The sequence below is a fragment of the Echinops telfairi genome, unplaced genomic scaffold (assembly GCF_000313985.2).
Source record: "Echinops telfairi isolate 266 unplaced genomic scaffold, ASM31398v2 ScPeMD7_6080;HRSCAF=6971, whole genome shotgun sequence".
NCBI lineage: Eukaryota > Metazoa > Chordata > Mammalia > Afrosoricida > Tenrecidae > Echinops > Echinops telfairi.
This window is the reverse complement of record NW_022109980.1, coordinates 4,571,111-4,587,804: the sequence shown is the minus strand read 5'-3', so window position 1 is coordinate 4,587,804 and position 16,694 is coordinate 4,571,111. Positions and strand designations below refer to the sequence as shown.

The window sequence follows — 16,694 nt, the reverse complement described above, 5'->3', positions numbered from 1 at the left end:
ATAAATGCCCTTTTCCTCCCAGCTCTTTCCTCTATTTCCCTTGATTCTCCTCCTGTCCCACTATCATGCTCAGTCCCCACCAGGATTTCAGCATTTCCTCTTTGTTACATTCCCTTAAGGAGGCATAATATTACATAATAGGAATATACCATAATGTGTCTATTCATTCTTCTATAATCAGGTTATTCTATCTTTTTGCTGTTATAGAAATTGTTGCAATACCGTGGGTATACACATGTCTGTTTGCATTTTGTTCTTTATGTCCTTAGGGTTTATACCAAGCAGAGAAATTTCAGGGTCATAAGGTATTTGTATTGGTTTAAGGAAGCACCATATTGATTTCCATTGTGGTTGTAGAATACTGCAACCCCAACAATCTGTGAATCTTCCATTCTCTGCATTTACTATTTTCTGGGGGTTTGGGGGTTTTGTTTTCCCTAAGACTGTGGGTGCTTGGTGTAAGATGGCATCTCATGTCATTTGTTTCTCTTATGGCGAATGAAGGTGAATCTTTCTTCATATGATTGCTGGCTGGCTGGATGTCATCTTTTGTAAGTTGTCTATTCATGTCTGACTACTATCTTTTACTTGTCATACTATTTTCACGTTTCATCCATGCTGTTGCCTCTAACAGAGCTTTAGTTCTTTATGACAAAATCCCATTCTCTTGCCTGGCTCTAGCACATTGTCTTTGTGTAGTAGCAGGTGGCGGACATTTGAGCTCAATCCACCTTTGCTGCGAATATCCAGGGACAAGGTTTTGGTGGCACACCTGTTTTCAAGTCTTCAGGGTGTATACCTAGCAGTGGCATGGCTAGTCCTACAACGGTTCTCCTTTTAAATGATTTAGGAGAAAGCGAATTATTTTCCACAATGGCTGTATTATTTTTGTTCACTTTGTGTGCTAAATAACTTCCTTGTAAATCATGACAACGTTAGAAATTGTTGGTGGTGGTGGTGATGGTAGGTGTCTTTGAGTAGGTTGGCTCATAGCCACCATATGTACAACAGAATGAAACCTGCCGATCCTACACAGTTGTTATGGTTGAGCCCATGGCTGCAGACCCTGTTGTCAGTCCACTTCATCAAGGGTCTTACTCTTTTTTCACTTGACCCTCTACTTCTCTTGTAACATATCCAAAGTACATTTGACAAAGTCTCACCCTTCTAGTTAAGTCCCCTAATGACTTACTTTTCTAAGACATTCAGTTGTGAGTGAATGAACAGCTAAAACACAAAGGGACCCTGACTTGCTATACAGACACCAGTATTAACCTTGCTTGCCTATCACTTGTTTAGGGGTTATCTGTTTATTTCCTCTTTCTAAAACTGTGCTCCTGATCAAAACTTCCTCAAGCATTCCAACTATTTTTATGAGTAGTTGTCTTGCAGCTCATAATAACCTTTTGGAGACTGGGACAAAGCATTGCCCAGTCTTGTGCCACCTCCATGATCTTGGATATGTTTGAGCCCATTGTTGAAATAAGTGGTAGATTCTAACTATAAAATGGCCTGAAATTTTTTTTAAATGACCTGAATTAAGATGCTTTAAAAATAGAGTGTGGGTTCTTTTTAAAGACATGTAGCAGTCTTAAAAGTAAGAAAGAATGGAAAAACAAAAACCAAATAGAAACAGAGCAAGCAAACCATGTACTGTTGAGTTGATTATAGTCCATGCGTTTCTCAGCAGAGCTGTACTCTAGAGTGTTTTCAGAGCTGGGACCTTTTGAACGCAGATATCCAGTCCTTTCTTCCAAGGCCCTTGTGGGTAGGTTTGAACCAGCACCATTTCCATTAGTGGCCCAGAACTTGATCATTTGGGTCATGCACAGTCCAGAGACTATGAACTCATAGAGAAATATCCAACAAGGAAGCCAGGGGAGGGGGAAGGAGTTGTTCCTTGTGGTGGCTTATGCACACTTGGGAACACGTATTTTAGGGTGGAGAAAGAAAAGTGGCAAGATTCCCAAGGAAAACCCCCAAAATAATTGTGGGTGCGGCACTGAGGTTAGAGCATGGACTTTTTATATTGTGGAAAATGTCCCTGGGAGCTTCACCATAGTCTTCAAGGAGTTAAAGAGATGTCATTGACTAGCGGGTTTCTATCTCCATAAGGACTGAGAATTCCTGCTTTCTTTTCAACTTTTTTGGTTTGTGAATTAGGTGGAAGTGTACAGAGCAGATCATGAGCTTTACATTCAACAGTTCATGCACATTTTATTTCAACGCATCCAATACAATCCCTTCAATGAACCAACACTTACCACATCCCACTGCCTCCTTGTGTTTCCTCTATCTATCCCTCCTTCTTTCCTGACCCCCTGTACTTTGTCCTTGGACAAATGCTGCCTTTTGAATCTTGAATGGTTGATTATTCCAAAACAAAGGTGAGTTCAGTTCCTGACCTGAATGGTGACTAAGGGTTGTAGTCTCGGGGGTTCCACCAGTCTCTACTGACTGACCTTAAGATAGGAAGATGTATCCTGAAGCATCTGCGTAGGTTCATATTAATCACCACCAACCAAACAAAACTCACTGCCATCGAGTTGATTCCGACTCACAGGTTCCTTAAAGGTGGAAGAGAGAGACCAAAGGGGAGGTTAGGGCTGGAGGAAGAGAATATTAGAGATGAAAGGCACTGGGAGATGCAGGTTTGCTGGCTTTGAAGATGGGGAAAGTGATCTGGAAGCCAAGGCAGGGAGGAGACTGTAGAAGCTGGAAAAGGCAGAAAAAATGGATTCCCCTTAAGAGCCTTCAGGGGGAATTCAGTCCTGCTGACACCTTGCTACACCGATCTGAGACATCTGACCTCTTTAACTATTAGATGATAAATTGGGGTTGGTTTAAGCCTTTAAGTCGGTAGTCATTTGTTACAGCAGTGATAGGAAACTAATACAAGTTTTGACCATCATTCATATGGTCCCAGTTACAGCAAGAATATTAAATGAAAACAGTGGCTGCAAAGGTCCCCCACTTCTCCCTTTCCTGTCACTTGAATATGAATCTCTGACCTATTTATTTCTGAGTGATGGAAGGCGGCGGGGGCGGGAGTATGTTTAAACACATGGGGTTGGAAGTGATCTTAAACCATGTGAGGCATTTCCTTGATATAAACCTCTCTCTAGAAGCTGCGCTGCTTTTGCTGTCTCTATAGAACCCTGCCTAAGCCACCCACAGCGTTAGAGATGTAGGTCTCTTGTTTGGCACATAGTTCAGCTGGTGTGATCGCAAAGGGCAATAAAACCGGAAAACCAAACTCATTGCCATGGAGTCAATTCCGACTCATAGCGACCCAGTACGACAGGGTAGGACTGCCCCTGTGGGCTTCTGAGACTGGAACTCCTCACAGGAGCAGAATGCCTTATCTTCTCCCTTGGAAGCCTGGTTGGATCAAACTACTAACCTTGTCATTAGCAGCCCAAGACGCCACCAGCCCATTATGCCACCAGGGCTCCTGTATGGGCAAAAGTGGCAGTGGGTGGGGGCGAATCAGAGTATTCAGGGGCCCCACCCCTCGGCCCCAATAAGAAGAGACATGCTTAAGCTCCTAAAGAATCCCCTAAAGGAATGTAAATAATGCCAATCCCCAGTGAAGGGGAATGCCTGAGTGTATCAATTAGTAAAAGAGACTGTAGGAATTCCTTCCTGGGAGATATATCAACGGCAACTGATAAGATTGATTAATCCAACTACAATACTGCTCAAGTGGAAGAAGAGTAAAATCACCCCCAGGGTTCCCATACAAAAGGCACAATCATGGCTTCATCCGCTTAAAGATTGCTTTGTCTCCTGCACAGCCAAGACGCCCCGGCTAGAAAAATACCATGTGAGCATTCGAAATAATTTGGCCTTCGTGCTTTATTCTCTAGCTCTAAATAAGATATGATGTCTGGAAATCGTTGTATTTTACTTAGTTCCTCTTCCAACTCTGCTGCTTGCAAAGCAATGTTAAATAAAACAAAAATCATTATTGTTAAGTTCACTGTGCTGTTAAAATGCGAGAGCAGGCTGATTTAATTTGACAAACAGGCTTGTTCAGGGGCCCTGATCTGCATTCATTATGAGAATTTTGTCAAAATAATTCGTGATGTCCGCTTGTGTCCGCACACATTATCAATATGTAATAATTCATTCTTCCTGCTCTTCTTTTTAATGTAATTAAACTGCATCGGTTTCAAGCCCTAAAGTTCAGAAAAGCAGCCATCCACATTTTGTAGCACCCCTATAAACAATTCTATTTTTCTTCAAGGTTATTGGCAACAACAATTGCGTACAGTAGTTTGGCAAGAAAGACTGGCGGTTCAGGGAGAACTGGACTCACTAAAGGTTCACGGCACATAGGAGTCTGTCTAAATTGCATTAGAGAGAAACAGGGGAACATTAATAGTAATAGGTGCTAAGCTACAGTTGCTTTGTGCACACAAAACATTCCTGAGACTGATGCTTCAGTGTTCATAAATTTCCCTTCAGTAAAACCGAAGCCGGCTGGGCAGCCACAAAAATAGCATCCCTTGAATATTTTAATAATAAATGGGTAGTGCTTTACAATTTGCAAAGTACTTTCCCATACATTATCTCATTTTAATCCTTAGAACATTCCTGCCAGCTAAGCATGGTAGGATTCATATAATCATTATTTGACAGATGGGGAAACTGAGGTTCAGAAAGTACGTGACAGAGCCCGGAGATTCACACTCTAGTCCCCTGACCCTGAATTCACTGTGCCTTGCACGGCTTTCTCTCTTAATGGAAGTCACCAACCCACCTTCTGGAGTGCCCAGTTCAATGCCCCAGTGGTTTTCTGTCAAAGAAGCTAGCAGCAAGTGATAATAATCTTTCATCATTTCTCTCCACTCATGAATTCATAATATTTAACTGAGAGCAGAGCTGTTTTATCCATTCCACATTATAGGCCCAGGGCCAAGGGTACGCGTTTTTTCAAGGACTTGCAAACATGTTTACAACCAGAAAAATAAGTTTATTAGCACCAAAGTCTGAAAATAAGTTTATTAGCAGTAACTCAACATGAAGAGATGTTTGAATGAATATCTGCCACATGGAGCACAATGTCCACTAACAAATGGCAACTCAGTTCCCAGGCCTAAATATGGAATGTGTGTCATGAGGGCTATGGTTGTGTCCATTTGAACATGGCTGAGAAAAATGTGAGATGGGACCTCCCAAATGGCCCTGGCAGACAGGTGGGCTGTGCCCATTTCAAACTGCTGGTCACGCCTACGAGGAACTTGGGAAAACCCTTTGGTGAGCTTCAACCAATGCTGTGTTTGAAAAGTGGAAGGGAGAAGTGGAATGGAATGGCCTGGAACAAAAAGGGAACAGATGGAAAGAGAAAAGGCCTAGAATGCAAAGCTAAGAAGATTATTGTTTTGGAACATTTCTGTTCCAGTTATCAGTGTGGGGACCTCCCCCAGGTGACTGGTGCCTCACAGCTAACACAGTGTGTTTCTTCTTATTCCCTCGTGTTTGAAACCCATGGATAAGATGATAAAGTAGAAGGATGATCTTGCAAGTCAATAATTATCCCTGTGCTTGCCACCTAGGCCCTCCGGCACCTCATCTCTGGCACTCCAGAAGGGAGTGGCCATCGAATTGATCATTTGAAACCAGGACATTTTGGAAACTGAAAGATAATCACGTAGCAGTCACAACAAACCCTTGGCCAACCACAGTACTTGGTATTTCTACTTCCTGGCTGTGCTTAGCTCCAAGTCCCTATTTCTATTGAACTCTTCTAAATTGTGGGTATTTTCCTTCATAACTGTGATCCAGCTGAGGGGGGAAAGCATGTGCCTAAGCGTCGGTGAGTTTGAGCTCTGATCTTACCCTTTACTAGCCTGATGACCTTGGCCTAGTCACTTCCCTTCGCTGAGTTTTAGTGATCTCATCCAGTAAGCCAAAGTAAACATATCTTCCTCAGGAATTTTTCTGTGTCTTGAAATGACACAATATAACATATTTACAATTTTTTATACGTCTTGTAAAGATAAGGCGGTGTTTTTGTGTGGTTTTTGAGAAGTTGTTGTTTTGTGATCGTTATCACAGAAGCCACAAATGGGAGTTCTACAGAGTGGGTCATCCTTCAAAGGCAGGCCTCAGTCATGTGACAAATTTTCTTGCTGACACACAGAAGGGACAAAGTCATTAAATAACAACCCTTTCTTTCTATTGGGAGTCCTGGTGGCAGGGTGGTTACGCTGCTTAACTGCAAGGTCAGCAGTTTGAAACCACCAGCTGCTCGGCTGGAGACAAATTGGGCTTTCTATTCCTCTGAAGTCTCAGGAACCCACAGGGGCCGCTCTAGCCAGTCCTATAGGACTGCTAGGAGACGGCCTCGACTCAATAACAGTGAGAGGGTTTTGTATGTTTTGGGCCTCGGGTGTTTGTTTTTCTTTCCAGGGCAATGTGGCCTCCCTTTAATCAATCCCACTGTTTGGAACAATCGCCACTTTATTTTCAATACGAGTTTATTTCCTAAAACTGCCCAATAAACCTCCCCAAATCAAAATCCCTAAATCAGGCTGGAAGATGGTCATCGTCTGCTATCTTTTATTTCTGTGGCTGTGGCTGGCGGTGGGCACGGGAAGTAGAAGGGTGGGGAATGACCTGGTTTGGATGCAGTAGACCGAAACAGACCCTCCAGCCACCTTGATCTTTCATTCTTCCAGGTCTCAAGGCCACACACATCCACACACACACACACACACACACTCACACGGTGCTCTCTGGCCAAAATGCACTTCTCTGCACTTCCTGAGGCAGACCTTTCTCCAGAAAGGGGTCTTGGACTCAACTACCCATTCCAAATGAGAGTCCTTGGCTACCCACTCTCAGAGCACCCTGCATTTTCCTGTCTAACATTTCGCACATTTAAAGTCCGTGCGTGTCTCTTTTCCTAGAATGTCAGCTCTATGGGAATACAGCTGCTTTTTCTATCTCGTCGTCCATCCTTCTATCAGCAGTGCCCCGCATGGCGCCCAATAACAAGAGGCTCACATGAGACACTGCATGTTTGTTCAGTGCCTAAGTGAATAAGGCCAAGAGGCTGAGGGTGACTCTTTGGCTTTGCAGACATAATGGGGTGGATGGTAGGCCTGGCATGGGAGAGAGAACATTTCCCAGATGCACAAAGATACTAGAAAGCTTGTATGTGATCATTACATCACCCAGCCTTCTGTGACACATAGGCCATGCAAGTTGGCTTTTATACAAGTCAGCTGGGACAAAGCAACCAGGGGGTGGGGAATCTCTTAATAGTAGATTTCATGGTACCAGGCCTCTTGGCAAAGCACTGTACGGAGCTACTGAACTCTCTCTCAGGTGCTTTTGATTTTTTTTTCCTTACCTATACTTTCTCTCCATCCGACTACCTCATTGTTAGTTAACAAGCTCTCATTTACCCTTTAGGTGTATTCTCAGGTGGGGTCCATGGTCTCCAGTAAAGTGTGAGTCAATCAAATTCAGGGAGTTATGAAAAGGCTAATTAATATATGATACCCAAGTTGGGTTGGTTATAATGATCTTATTCCAAGATCATAAAGATCAGTCAATATGAGAAAATCTCTTTCTAGCATTCCCTACTGTGTTAGACAGGGTTCTCTAGAGAGATAAAACCAAATTCCTGATAATATAATATATTTATTTATAAAGATAATTAGATATGTAATGAGAAGTGAACTGTTAAATCATATACAGATAAATATATAATACAAGAAATAAACAGTTAAATTAGGAAGCACTATAAATGGCTTAGTGCAGCTCACGTCCGTGAGAGAAAGTTGAGAGACTAGCAGTCCTTCAAGTCTCTATCTGATGCCAGATCTTCCTCTATTTGTAGAGAGAGCTAGGCTATGTCAGCACAGCAGCCAATCACAAGGCAGGTCACCAACCGCCAGTCCCCAGCTCCAGAGAAGTCTTAAAGGGACCTCAACTTACAGCAACATAGTCCACAGGCTAGGCGTCCCACAGGCAGTGTAGCCTTTAAATTGAAGCACAGAACAAGCAAGGCAGCCGCACACTGGTCCGTTGATGACAGAGCGAGAGACAGGAAAGGCAAGGCTCACCAAACCATCCATCTCTCCGCCCCTCAGTCAATCCCACCTGCGTTGATCAGCCAGGCTGGCACAATACACTATCTCACCTACTTTAACAGATTAAAGGAGAACATATGTGATTATCACCATAAGTGCTGAAAAAACACTTGATAAAATTCAACTCCTGACTCTGACACTCTCAGTAAGCAAGGGAGACTAGATACACAAAGCAGATCGGGCTATTCGGCTGTGTATCAAATGGAGGAGTCTCAGGGGTGGTCCCAGCCTATGACAAAGCACTAGAACCTGAACAAGAGGGAGAGGCAACTCTGGGACCTAGTACTTGTTCTCAACAAAGCACATTTCACCTCCATGCTCGTGACGACCTGCTGCTGCTCTGACCTTCTTTGGGTTCCTTCGCTGGTTTGTCTTGTTGCATTGGTTTAGTATTTTAAAAACAAGAATGGTAAATATTTAGCATTCTCCTGAAACATCCCCTTTTGGAGAAGAATGTTATGATCTCACTACTAGCAACCTTTTAAATGTCATGACATTATTTTTAGCTGTTCCTTGAGTTCATGAAGGTAGCACATAACTTTCTCACATTGATGATCTGACTCCTTTTAATTATAAATCGCCTTCATAAGTGCAACCATTATGAATTCTGAAGCTTTAGCCGGAAGCTGCAGAAATTCATCTGCTTAATCTTGTCATACTTCGCACCTCAACTTCATGGCCTAGCGTCTGTACCGTTGGCTACTTACCGTCTATTTTCATGCCCAGGCCTTATGGATGACTGTCACAGTCTCATAATTGTCTGTCAGGGGCACGGTGTCCCTCGGCCTTCTTGCAGCCCTCCCCTTCCCCCTGCTCGTCTTACAGATGCTGCTATTCTGATCAGTGGAATGAGCACCCAGAGTTATTTTAACAGTGTCAACTGATTTGGGGGGAGCCAGCTGCAACCTCTCACTCAGTCTTCTTATTACAGCGATGTAATGTTTGCAAGAAGGCTAACAAGGAAGTCAGAGGCGCGATGCTGTGATACCAGAGGACACCGTCCTCTGCACAAACTAACAAGCCTATGCTGACAATAAATGACTCTTGGTTAAGGAACAGTCCATGACTACCTCTGTGCAGACATAAGGGAGCAAGTGCCGGAAGACAGAATATGAGAAAGACATGTATCCTGCCACATCTGAGGCTCTTTCTCTCAATTGCCTTCCCAATACCATCACACCATCATGTCACCAGTCCACCAACTCTGGGCAGTGAAGCCCCTGCCATCCGCACTCACTGCCAGGCCAGTCTACCTTCTGCAGCTGCTCTGAAATGTTAGTGAATACTTGTGGATCATTTCCCCCCTTCCTATTACATTATCCCACCTAGTCCCCGCCTGACAGTGCAAGGGGCTGCATCTGTGCCTTATACCAGGGTGTGTGTTGATGATCTGCCAGGATAGACACCAAGCCTCCCGGGAAATGATCGTGGTCCACTCTGCTTATTTAGGTAAGGCTCAGCTGTCACTGTAGCAGCCAGGAATGTGGTGTCGGGGCTAAGAATTGTGAGTGGCAGCCCCTCCCTGCCCCTTATTTAATTACATGAAAAAGAGTGGGTGTTTGGTGCCCTCCAGTCTGCTGCCATGAGAGGCCGTCTAGGATTGGTTGCTGTCTGTGCCCATGCCGGAGAATTTGAAGAGCAACTCCCAATCTATGGGGTGAAACATCACATCGACGGATGGCAAGTTCCAGGATTCTGTTGCAAGGGGCTCTGCTGTCAGAAACAAAGCTTGCCTCGTGACTCTGAGCCAGGAGCCACGGATAAAAATACCCCAACCCCACAGCCATACTCATTAAAGTCTGTTGGAGTTTTGGATCTTCAGTGTACGTTATAAACTTTATTAGCTCATAGAGCCTTCTTAAGAAAAATTAAATCTAATAAACCTTAGGGGGAACTGATTTTGTGGCTACCATCCTTCTATTTTCTGTGGCTGGGGTGGGGGCTGGGGAAGTAATCTTGTGGGGTTTGCAGGCAATGCAGTTGTGGTTGTGGGCTGGAGAGCAATTCAGGGAACATGCACGAGGAGGGCAAAAGCATAGGTCTCATGTTCGCTACACTGAGAACACCTTCATTGACAGCTTTCCAGAAGCATTTCTTGCCACGGAGTTGGGAGGGTCTGTAGCTACTACTCAGAGGGCAACAACACAGGCTGCAAACCACCTTCCGAGGTCGCCAGGGTGCACACTTCTTAGGTACAAAATGGGGCGGTTTCCTTCCTCCAGACTAGGGATTCTCGGAGCTGCCCACCAGGTTTACAGGGGACAGAAAGCAGACCCAGGCATTGCAAGGCATGCCATGGGTAGGATGGCTTTAAGGGAACTTGTAGTGATCATTGTTGTGATTATTTATTAATCAAGACTTTTAAATATTGGCCCAAATGGCAAAAACTCTGTTATTCTCCACATCGACAGTGCCTTAAGTGTGCTCTCTAGTTACCTACAAATTTTTCCAACACGAGCGATTGTGCTCTATTTGGCTCCTGAGGTTGATCCCCAACATGAACGTAGGACACCCGGAAAGCAGGCACTTTGGTGTAGAATGTCCATGCCGAGGTGCGGAGGGGTGGGGATGTGGTGGGGTGGCTGTCCCAGGAATTCATGAGTTCAAGGGTTCTTAATGGGCCATCTGTAGTTGGACCTCAGGAAGTCAGTGGACCTCCTGGAACAATATGTAAATGTTAGTGATGCATAAACCTTGTTCGAAAAGAGCCCTGGTGCCGTAGTGGTTACAGAGTTAGGCCAAGATCCACAAGGTCAGCAGTTCGAAACCACCAGCTGAGCTTCATGGGTGACAGAAGGGGCTTTCTTCTTGAGAAAACAGTTTCAGTCTCCAAAACTGCCATCCCCCTGGAGTGGGGGGTGGGGGTGGCGGGCTTTCTACCCTGTCGTTTAGGCTTGCTAAGAGTCATCATCAACTCAAAGGCAGTGGCTTGTAGGGATTGTTTCAGAACGAAGCTCTATGGTTCACATCAGATTTACTATTAATGGTTTGCCCACCCACAAGGATCTGAAGACCACCAATCCAAGGCCATCCCTCTCCTTTTTTGGTTACAGATGAAGAGCATAACATCCAGAGGTGAAGGACAATTTTCCAGTGACCACACAGCTAGTTGATAGTCGATCCAACGTTTGAGATCTTTTCTGACTCTGGGTCTGGAGCCACTGCTTTCTACCGAACCACAGTGGTTTTCATAACCTCTGATGAGATGCCGTTGCTCTGGATGATCTTTATTTGCACCATGAGTGTAACCTTAATTAGATGGCCTTGGAGATAACGTTTTCACCTCTGGCATTGTGTGTTTCCACCCACCATAATTGAGTCTTGTCATAAAGTCTCCCCCAATAATTTCCATTTGGAATTGATTTCCATTTCATAATTTACCTCCCCTCTCTCACCTCCCACCCCACAATTAATTTCCTTTGTTACCAGAGCTTGGGGCACCTTTTAAAAGAAAATGGTATCCCATGAGTTTTCAGGAGCTGATGATGGGATAAAAGGACACCTCCATCAGGACTGGCTCTGTGATTTATGGGGCCTGATGTGAAAGTAAAATACGAAGCCACTTTGTTTTAATGAATATTTCAAAATTCAAAACGATGAAAGCAGAGCACTTGACCCTATTGTGGGGTCCTTGTTAAGTAAGCGTGGGGTGCCGTGAGACCACACAGGAAATCCGGTCAAACCAAACCAAACCCACTGCCATCGCGTCGATATGGATGCCTAGCAACCTTCTACTTGTTACAGGCACAGATGTCCTCAGCCTTCTCTGGCGGTTCAAACCACGAACCGAACCGCGTGGGTAGCAGTGCGAGGCTTACTAGACAACGCCACCCGAGTTCCTCACACAGGCCATCAGTCTCCGTCCTGAGCTTTGGTGAGGCAGGAGACAAAGAGAAGACAGTCTGGTTTTTAACTGGCCACAAACACAGCCTACAAAGAATGCAACGTTCTAGAAAGTTATCCATTTGTAATCATAAGGACATTCTGGCTTATGTGTGCCTGCGCTCACACACGGGAGCACCACACACAAATCAGTTTGACTGCAATTACCAGCTTTTTGCCTCACCTTAGGCCAAAATCCAAACCAGTTTGCTTTCATTGTTGGCCCTATTGCACTGGCATCATTTAAGCTCCCATTATCATGATCAGTTTTCAGAAGCCAAGGACAAAGGATAGAATGGACTCTCCAGAGGCATCTGAAGAGGCAGGTAGAGAGGAGTCCTCCAAGCAGTGACAGAAAACCAACTGGGGACGTTTTAAATGGGAAGAAAGGGACAGAGCAGCTTCTGGGTTTGCAGTGTAGCCAGCCAATACTCCAGGCTTCAGACATTAGGCGAAGAGAAAGCATTTTAAATTCAGGACTCAGAAATCAGGGGCCCCACCCGATAAGCTGGTTTACCAACTGGGAAAGTGGCTGGGACTTGGTTTCCTTGAGATATACATATTTCAGTCGAGCAGAAACACCCAAGCCACCACATTCCACACTTCCCATTTTAGTGGCATACCAGGGTTCCAAGTTTAATGCATAACATCTGTGCTTCCAAGGAGCAGAAGCCAAATGTAGGATGAAGTCCCATTGGTTAACTAGCTGCAGAAACCAAAAGCAAATGTGTGCAAAATGGAATTTACACTCGCAGCATGCTAAGTAATCTCCGGCTTGTTGACACACTAAAGGCCAGTTAGTGCCGGAGAAAATACATAGAAATTGGGCAGATCAATTTTTATTAGTCTCAAGTGTCTTCAGTGGTTGTTATAAGTAACCCAGTACATGCCAAAGCGAGCTTCCTACGTGCAGCTTGTACTCCAGAGTGCTAAGAAACAGCCCTCTGTGCACTTCCGCCAAGGTAGAGAGGAATTGGCCCACCATAGCCTAAGCCTGCAGAGAGAGGTTTTCATCAGTTTTCCGATAGAGCTTTCAACCCCAAAGCCCAGAATGGAGCTTTGCTGCCCATAAACACATGATACACACCTAATGACAGCATTCATTCTCTCCGTCATTCATCTACTTATTCACTATTCACTGACGCGTGACCTCGGGGTGCCCAATCCTGTGCTAGGTGCTATGCGCTGCTCTGCTATGTGAAATGTATTTGTGGTCATGTGCCCACCCAACTCCGAATTGGATATCAAATACAATCTCCACAGAATACGCCACAAGAGTGAATACAAAGCAAAGAATTTCGCATTTTCTAATATGTTATTAACTCTTTCTTTGCAGTATCTGTGGGATATGAATATGAAACCTGCCCTGACTTGATTCTCTGGGAGAAAAGGACGGTCGTTTTGCAAGGTTTTGAGATGGATGCTTCTAACCTAGGAGGCTGGTCCTTAAATAAGCATCATATTTTGAATCCTCAAAGTGGTAAGCAAATTCTATTCAATGTTCATCAATACTGTTTCCCTAATGCCACATAAAGACTTGACGGAAACTACCACCACCGACAAATGCTATGTAGGTAATGCATAATCATTAAAGAAAAATTTGAAAAGTACAGCTAAATTTTGAAAAGTTCACCACCTAGAGATAACCATGTTAGTAGATGTCCTTGATCATATAATAATCTGCTTTGAAATTAGTATCCATAAGGAAAAGGCTTTCTCACAATGTCATATGAACTGGATTTCAAGACTGCGCTATCATCATTGCTTCTATCCCCGGTCATTAAGCTTTTGCTGTGACTTTCTAACTAAATTTTGAAAGCTGGAATAATTGCAACCAGTTTTTCTCTAAGACACCGTCAGTTATGAGGACATCACTATTTTATGGAAAATATACTACCAATTAAATATACATACTTATTTTTATATATGAAGAAACCATTAAGTCCAGTCTGGTTCAAGTCCATGAGCTACATGTTAACCTGGAAGCTTCTCAACTCACAAACCAGGAAGCAGGAAGACTACAGGCTAATAGAGGCAGATGCAGATGAATCCAAAGTCATCAGGTTAAACTTGTGGCTGCAGGGTCCCATGAACCAAGGTTAGCAGGTCAGATGGCAGGCTGCTGATGTCTCCTAGGGTAGTTAAGCCATTTGGCAGGCTGTTGGCTCAAACCCCCAGAAACAGAGGTCAGTGAGCCAGATGCATGATCCAGACCAACAATGAACAAGTAAGCACTCCACTGAGTTTACTTATATAGGAATTAGGCCACATTCCTGAGAAAACTTCACCAGGACTGTGACCTGAGTTAAGGGGATTGCACTCAACCCTACAACTCCCACAACTGCTTGACAGGTCACAGCAGATCCCATCATGGAGTTGACTGCATTATATTAGGTCACATGTGAGATCAGTAGGCCAAACCACTGAGAAGCCTGGTCCAGCCAAGTTGACACAAACATGCACTGATTCTAAGATGCATCCTGAACTCAGAGATGTTAAAATGTGAAGGAAAATGTACACAAAATCAATGATTCACCTATATAATTTTTTCAAAGGAATTCGGTAAGCTTTCTCCAATTTTAGGAGCTCTGGTGGTGGAGTGGTTATGCTTTGGGCTGCTAACTACAAGATCTGCAGTTCAAAACCACCAGCCCCTCCTCAGGAAAAAATGGGGTTTTCTACTTCCAGAAAGAGTTACAATCTTGGAAACTTGAAGAGGTAGTTCTACCCTGTCCTATAAGGTTGCTATGAGTCAGCATCCACTCAATGGCAATGGGTTTGGTTTTGGTTTGGGCCCATCTTAGACACAGCAAACCTGCAATGTGGTGCGAACCCCATATAAGCCCCTTGAAAATGTGGGGCTAAGATAGGGGTCCTCAAACTACAGCCCTCAGGCCACATGTGGCCTAAGGATATTTACCCAGGCCGCCGGGTGTTTTTGCCCCATTTTGGTTTTTAGTTCAACATAAGATATGTGCAGTGTGCATAGGAATTTGTTCATAGTTATTATTAACTATAGTCCAAACCTCCAATGGGTCTGAGGGACAGTGAACTACTGGCCCCCTGTTGAAAAAGTGTGAGGAGCCCTGGGCTAAGATAAGCAGATGACTTTTCCAAAGTTGTGTCGTAGCTATTGTTGCCTCTCCTGCTTCAGACAGTCCTTTCTGATGCCTGGGGAGCCCATGCACAACAGAATGCAATAGGGTCAGATCCCATGCCATCTGCACAATCGTTGATACACTGCGTCTATAGTCACTGAGTATTCTGAGTGCCTTCTAGCCTAATCCAATACCAGACTGTTGTGAAACATAGGGCTTTCAGTGACTGATCGCCAGGGATTGACCTACACAATCCCTCTTTTTAATATGCCTTAGTCTGGAAACTCCTGAACCCAGTCCACCATTGATGACCCTACTGGTATGCAGAGTACCCGTGGCAGAGCTTTCAGCATCACAAAAATCCTTATTAACCAGAGTTAGCAAGTGACTAGAACCAGGTACCTTTTCTCCTACACTCATTATTTATTCACATAAATGCCAATAGGAACGGGATTTTTTTTTAAATTAAGGACAGTGATGGTTAAAGGAGGACCAGAGGTTGGAGGCAGAATGCAGAAGTGCTGGAGGCCATGGCTAGAAAGTGAAGCGCTGACCTTCACTGAGCTGGCTCTGAGCCTGGGATTCAAGAGAAGCAGAAGCCGCAGTTCAAATGAGAACAGCATGACTACTAGCTTTCTCTTCTTTGAGTCAGTTTCTTGCTGTTGCTCACTCCTAGTTCAAGTCAAATGTTAAAGAAGTCAGGAGAAAGGACCATGGGGAAGAGCCCTGGTCTTACAGTGGTTAGCCACTTGACTGCTAACCAAAGGTTGGCAGTTCAAAACCACCAGCCCCTCCACAGGAATAAAGATGTAGCGGTGTGCTTCTGTCGAAACTGCAGCCTTTGAGCCCCGCTGTGCAGTACTGCTCTGAGACTCAAACGACTGGACAGCAATAGGTTTGATTTAGTTTCTTGGTTTTTTGTCATTTTTTTAATTTTTGTTTTTGGTTTGTTTGTTTAATCATTTTATTGGGGGCTCATACAGCACTTCATCACAATCCATACATGCATTCATTGTGTCAAGCACATTTGTGCATTTGTTGCCATCATCATTTTCAGAACATGTTCTTTCTACTGGAGCCCTTGGTATCAGCTCCTCATTTCTTTCCCTCCCACACCCTCCTTCCTTCATGAACCCTTGATAATTTATAAATTGTTATTATTTTTTCATGTCTTATACCAACCAATATCTCCCTTCACCCACTTTTCTCTTGTCTGTCCCCCAGGAGGGGGTTATAGGTAGATCATTGTAATTAGTTCTCCCCTTTCCCCCTCACCTTCCCCGTACCCTCCTGGTATTGCTATTCTCATTGTTGGTCCTGAGGGATTTATCTGTACTTGATTCCCTGTGTTTCCAGCTCTTTTCTGTTCCCATGTAGCAGCTCTGGTCTAGCCGGATTTGTAAGGTAGAATTGGGATCATGAGAGTGGGCGGAAGGAGACATTAAAGAACTAGATGAAAGTAGTATGTTTCATCGGTGCTATCCTGCACCCTGACTGGCTCATCTCCTCCCCACAACCCCTCTGTAAGGGGATGTCCAGTTGCCTACAGATGGGCTTTGGGTTTCCACTCTGCACTTCCCCTCATTCACAGTGATATGATGTTTTT

At 44.2% G+C, this 16,694-nt stretch overlaps 1 protein-coding gene across 1 annotated transcript in view; it reads left to right on the top strand.

Annotated features, from left to right (window-relative positions):
* TENM1 (teneurin transmembrane protein 1) overlaps positions 1-16,694 on the top strand; it is a 406,739-nt gene that overhangs the window by 239,071 nt on the left and 150,974 nt on the right. Inside the window, exon 16 of the mRNA XM_004713061.2 lies at positions 13,327-13,470. Within this exon, the coding sequence (XP_004713118.2) occupies positions 13,327-13,470 (144 nt within the window). The remainder of the gene's footprint in view (positions 1-13,326; positions 13,471-16,694) is intronic.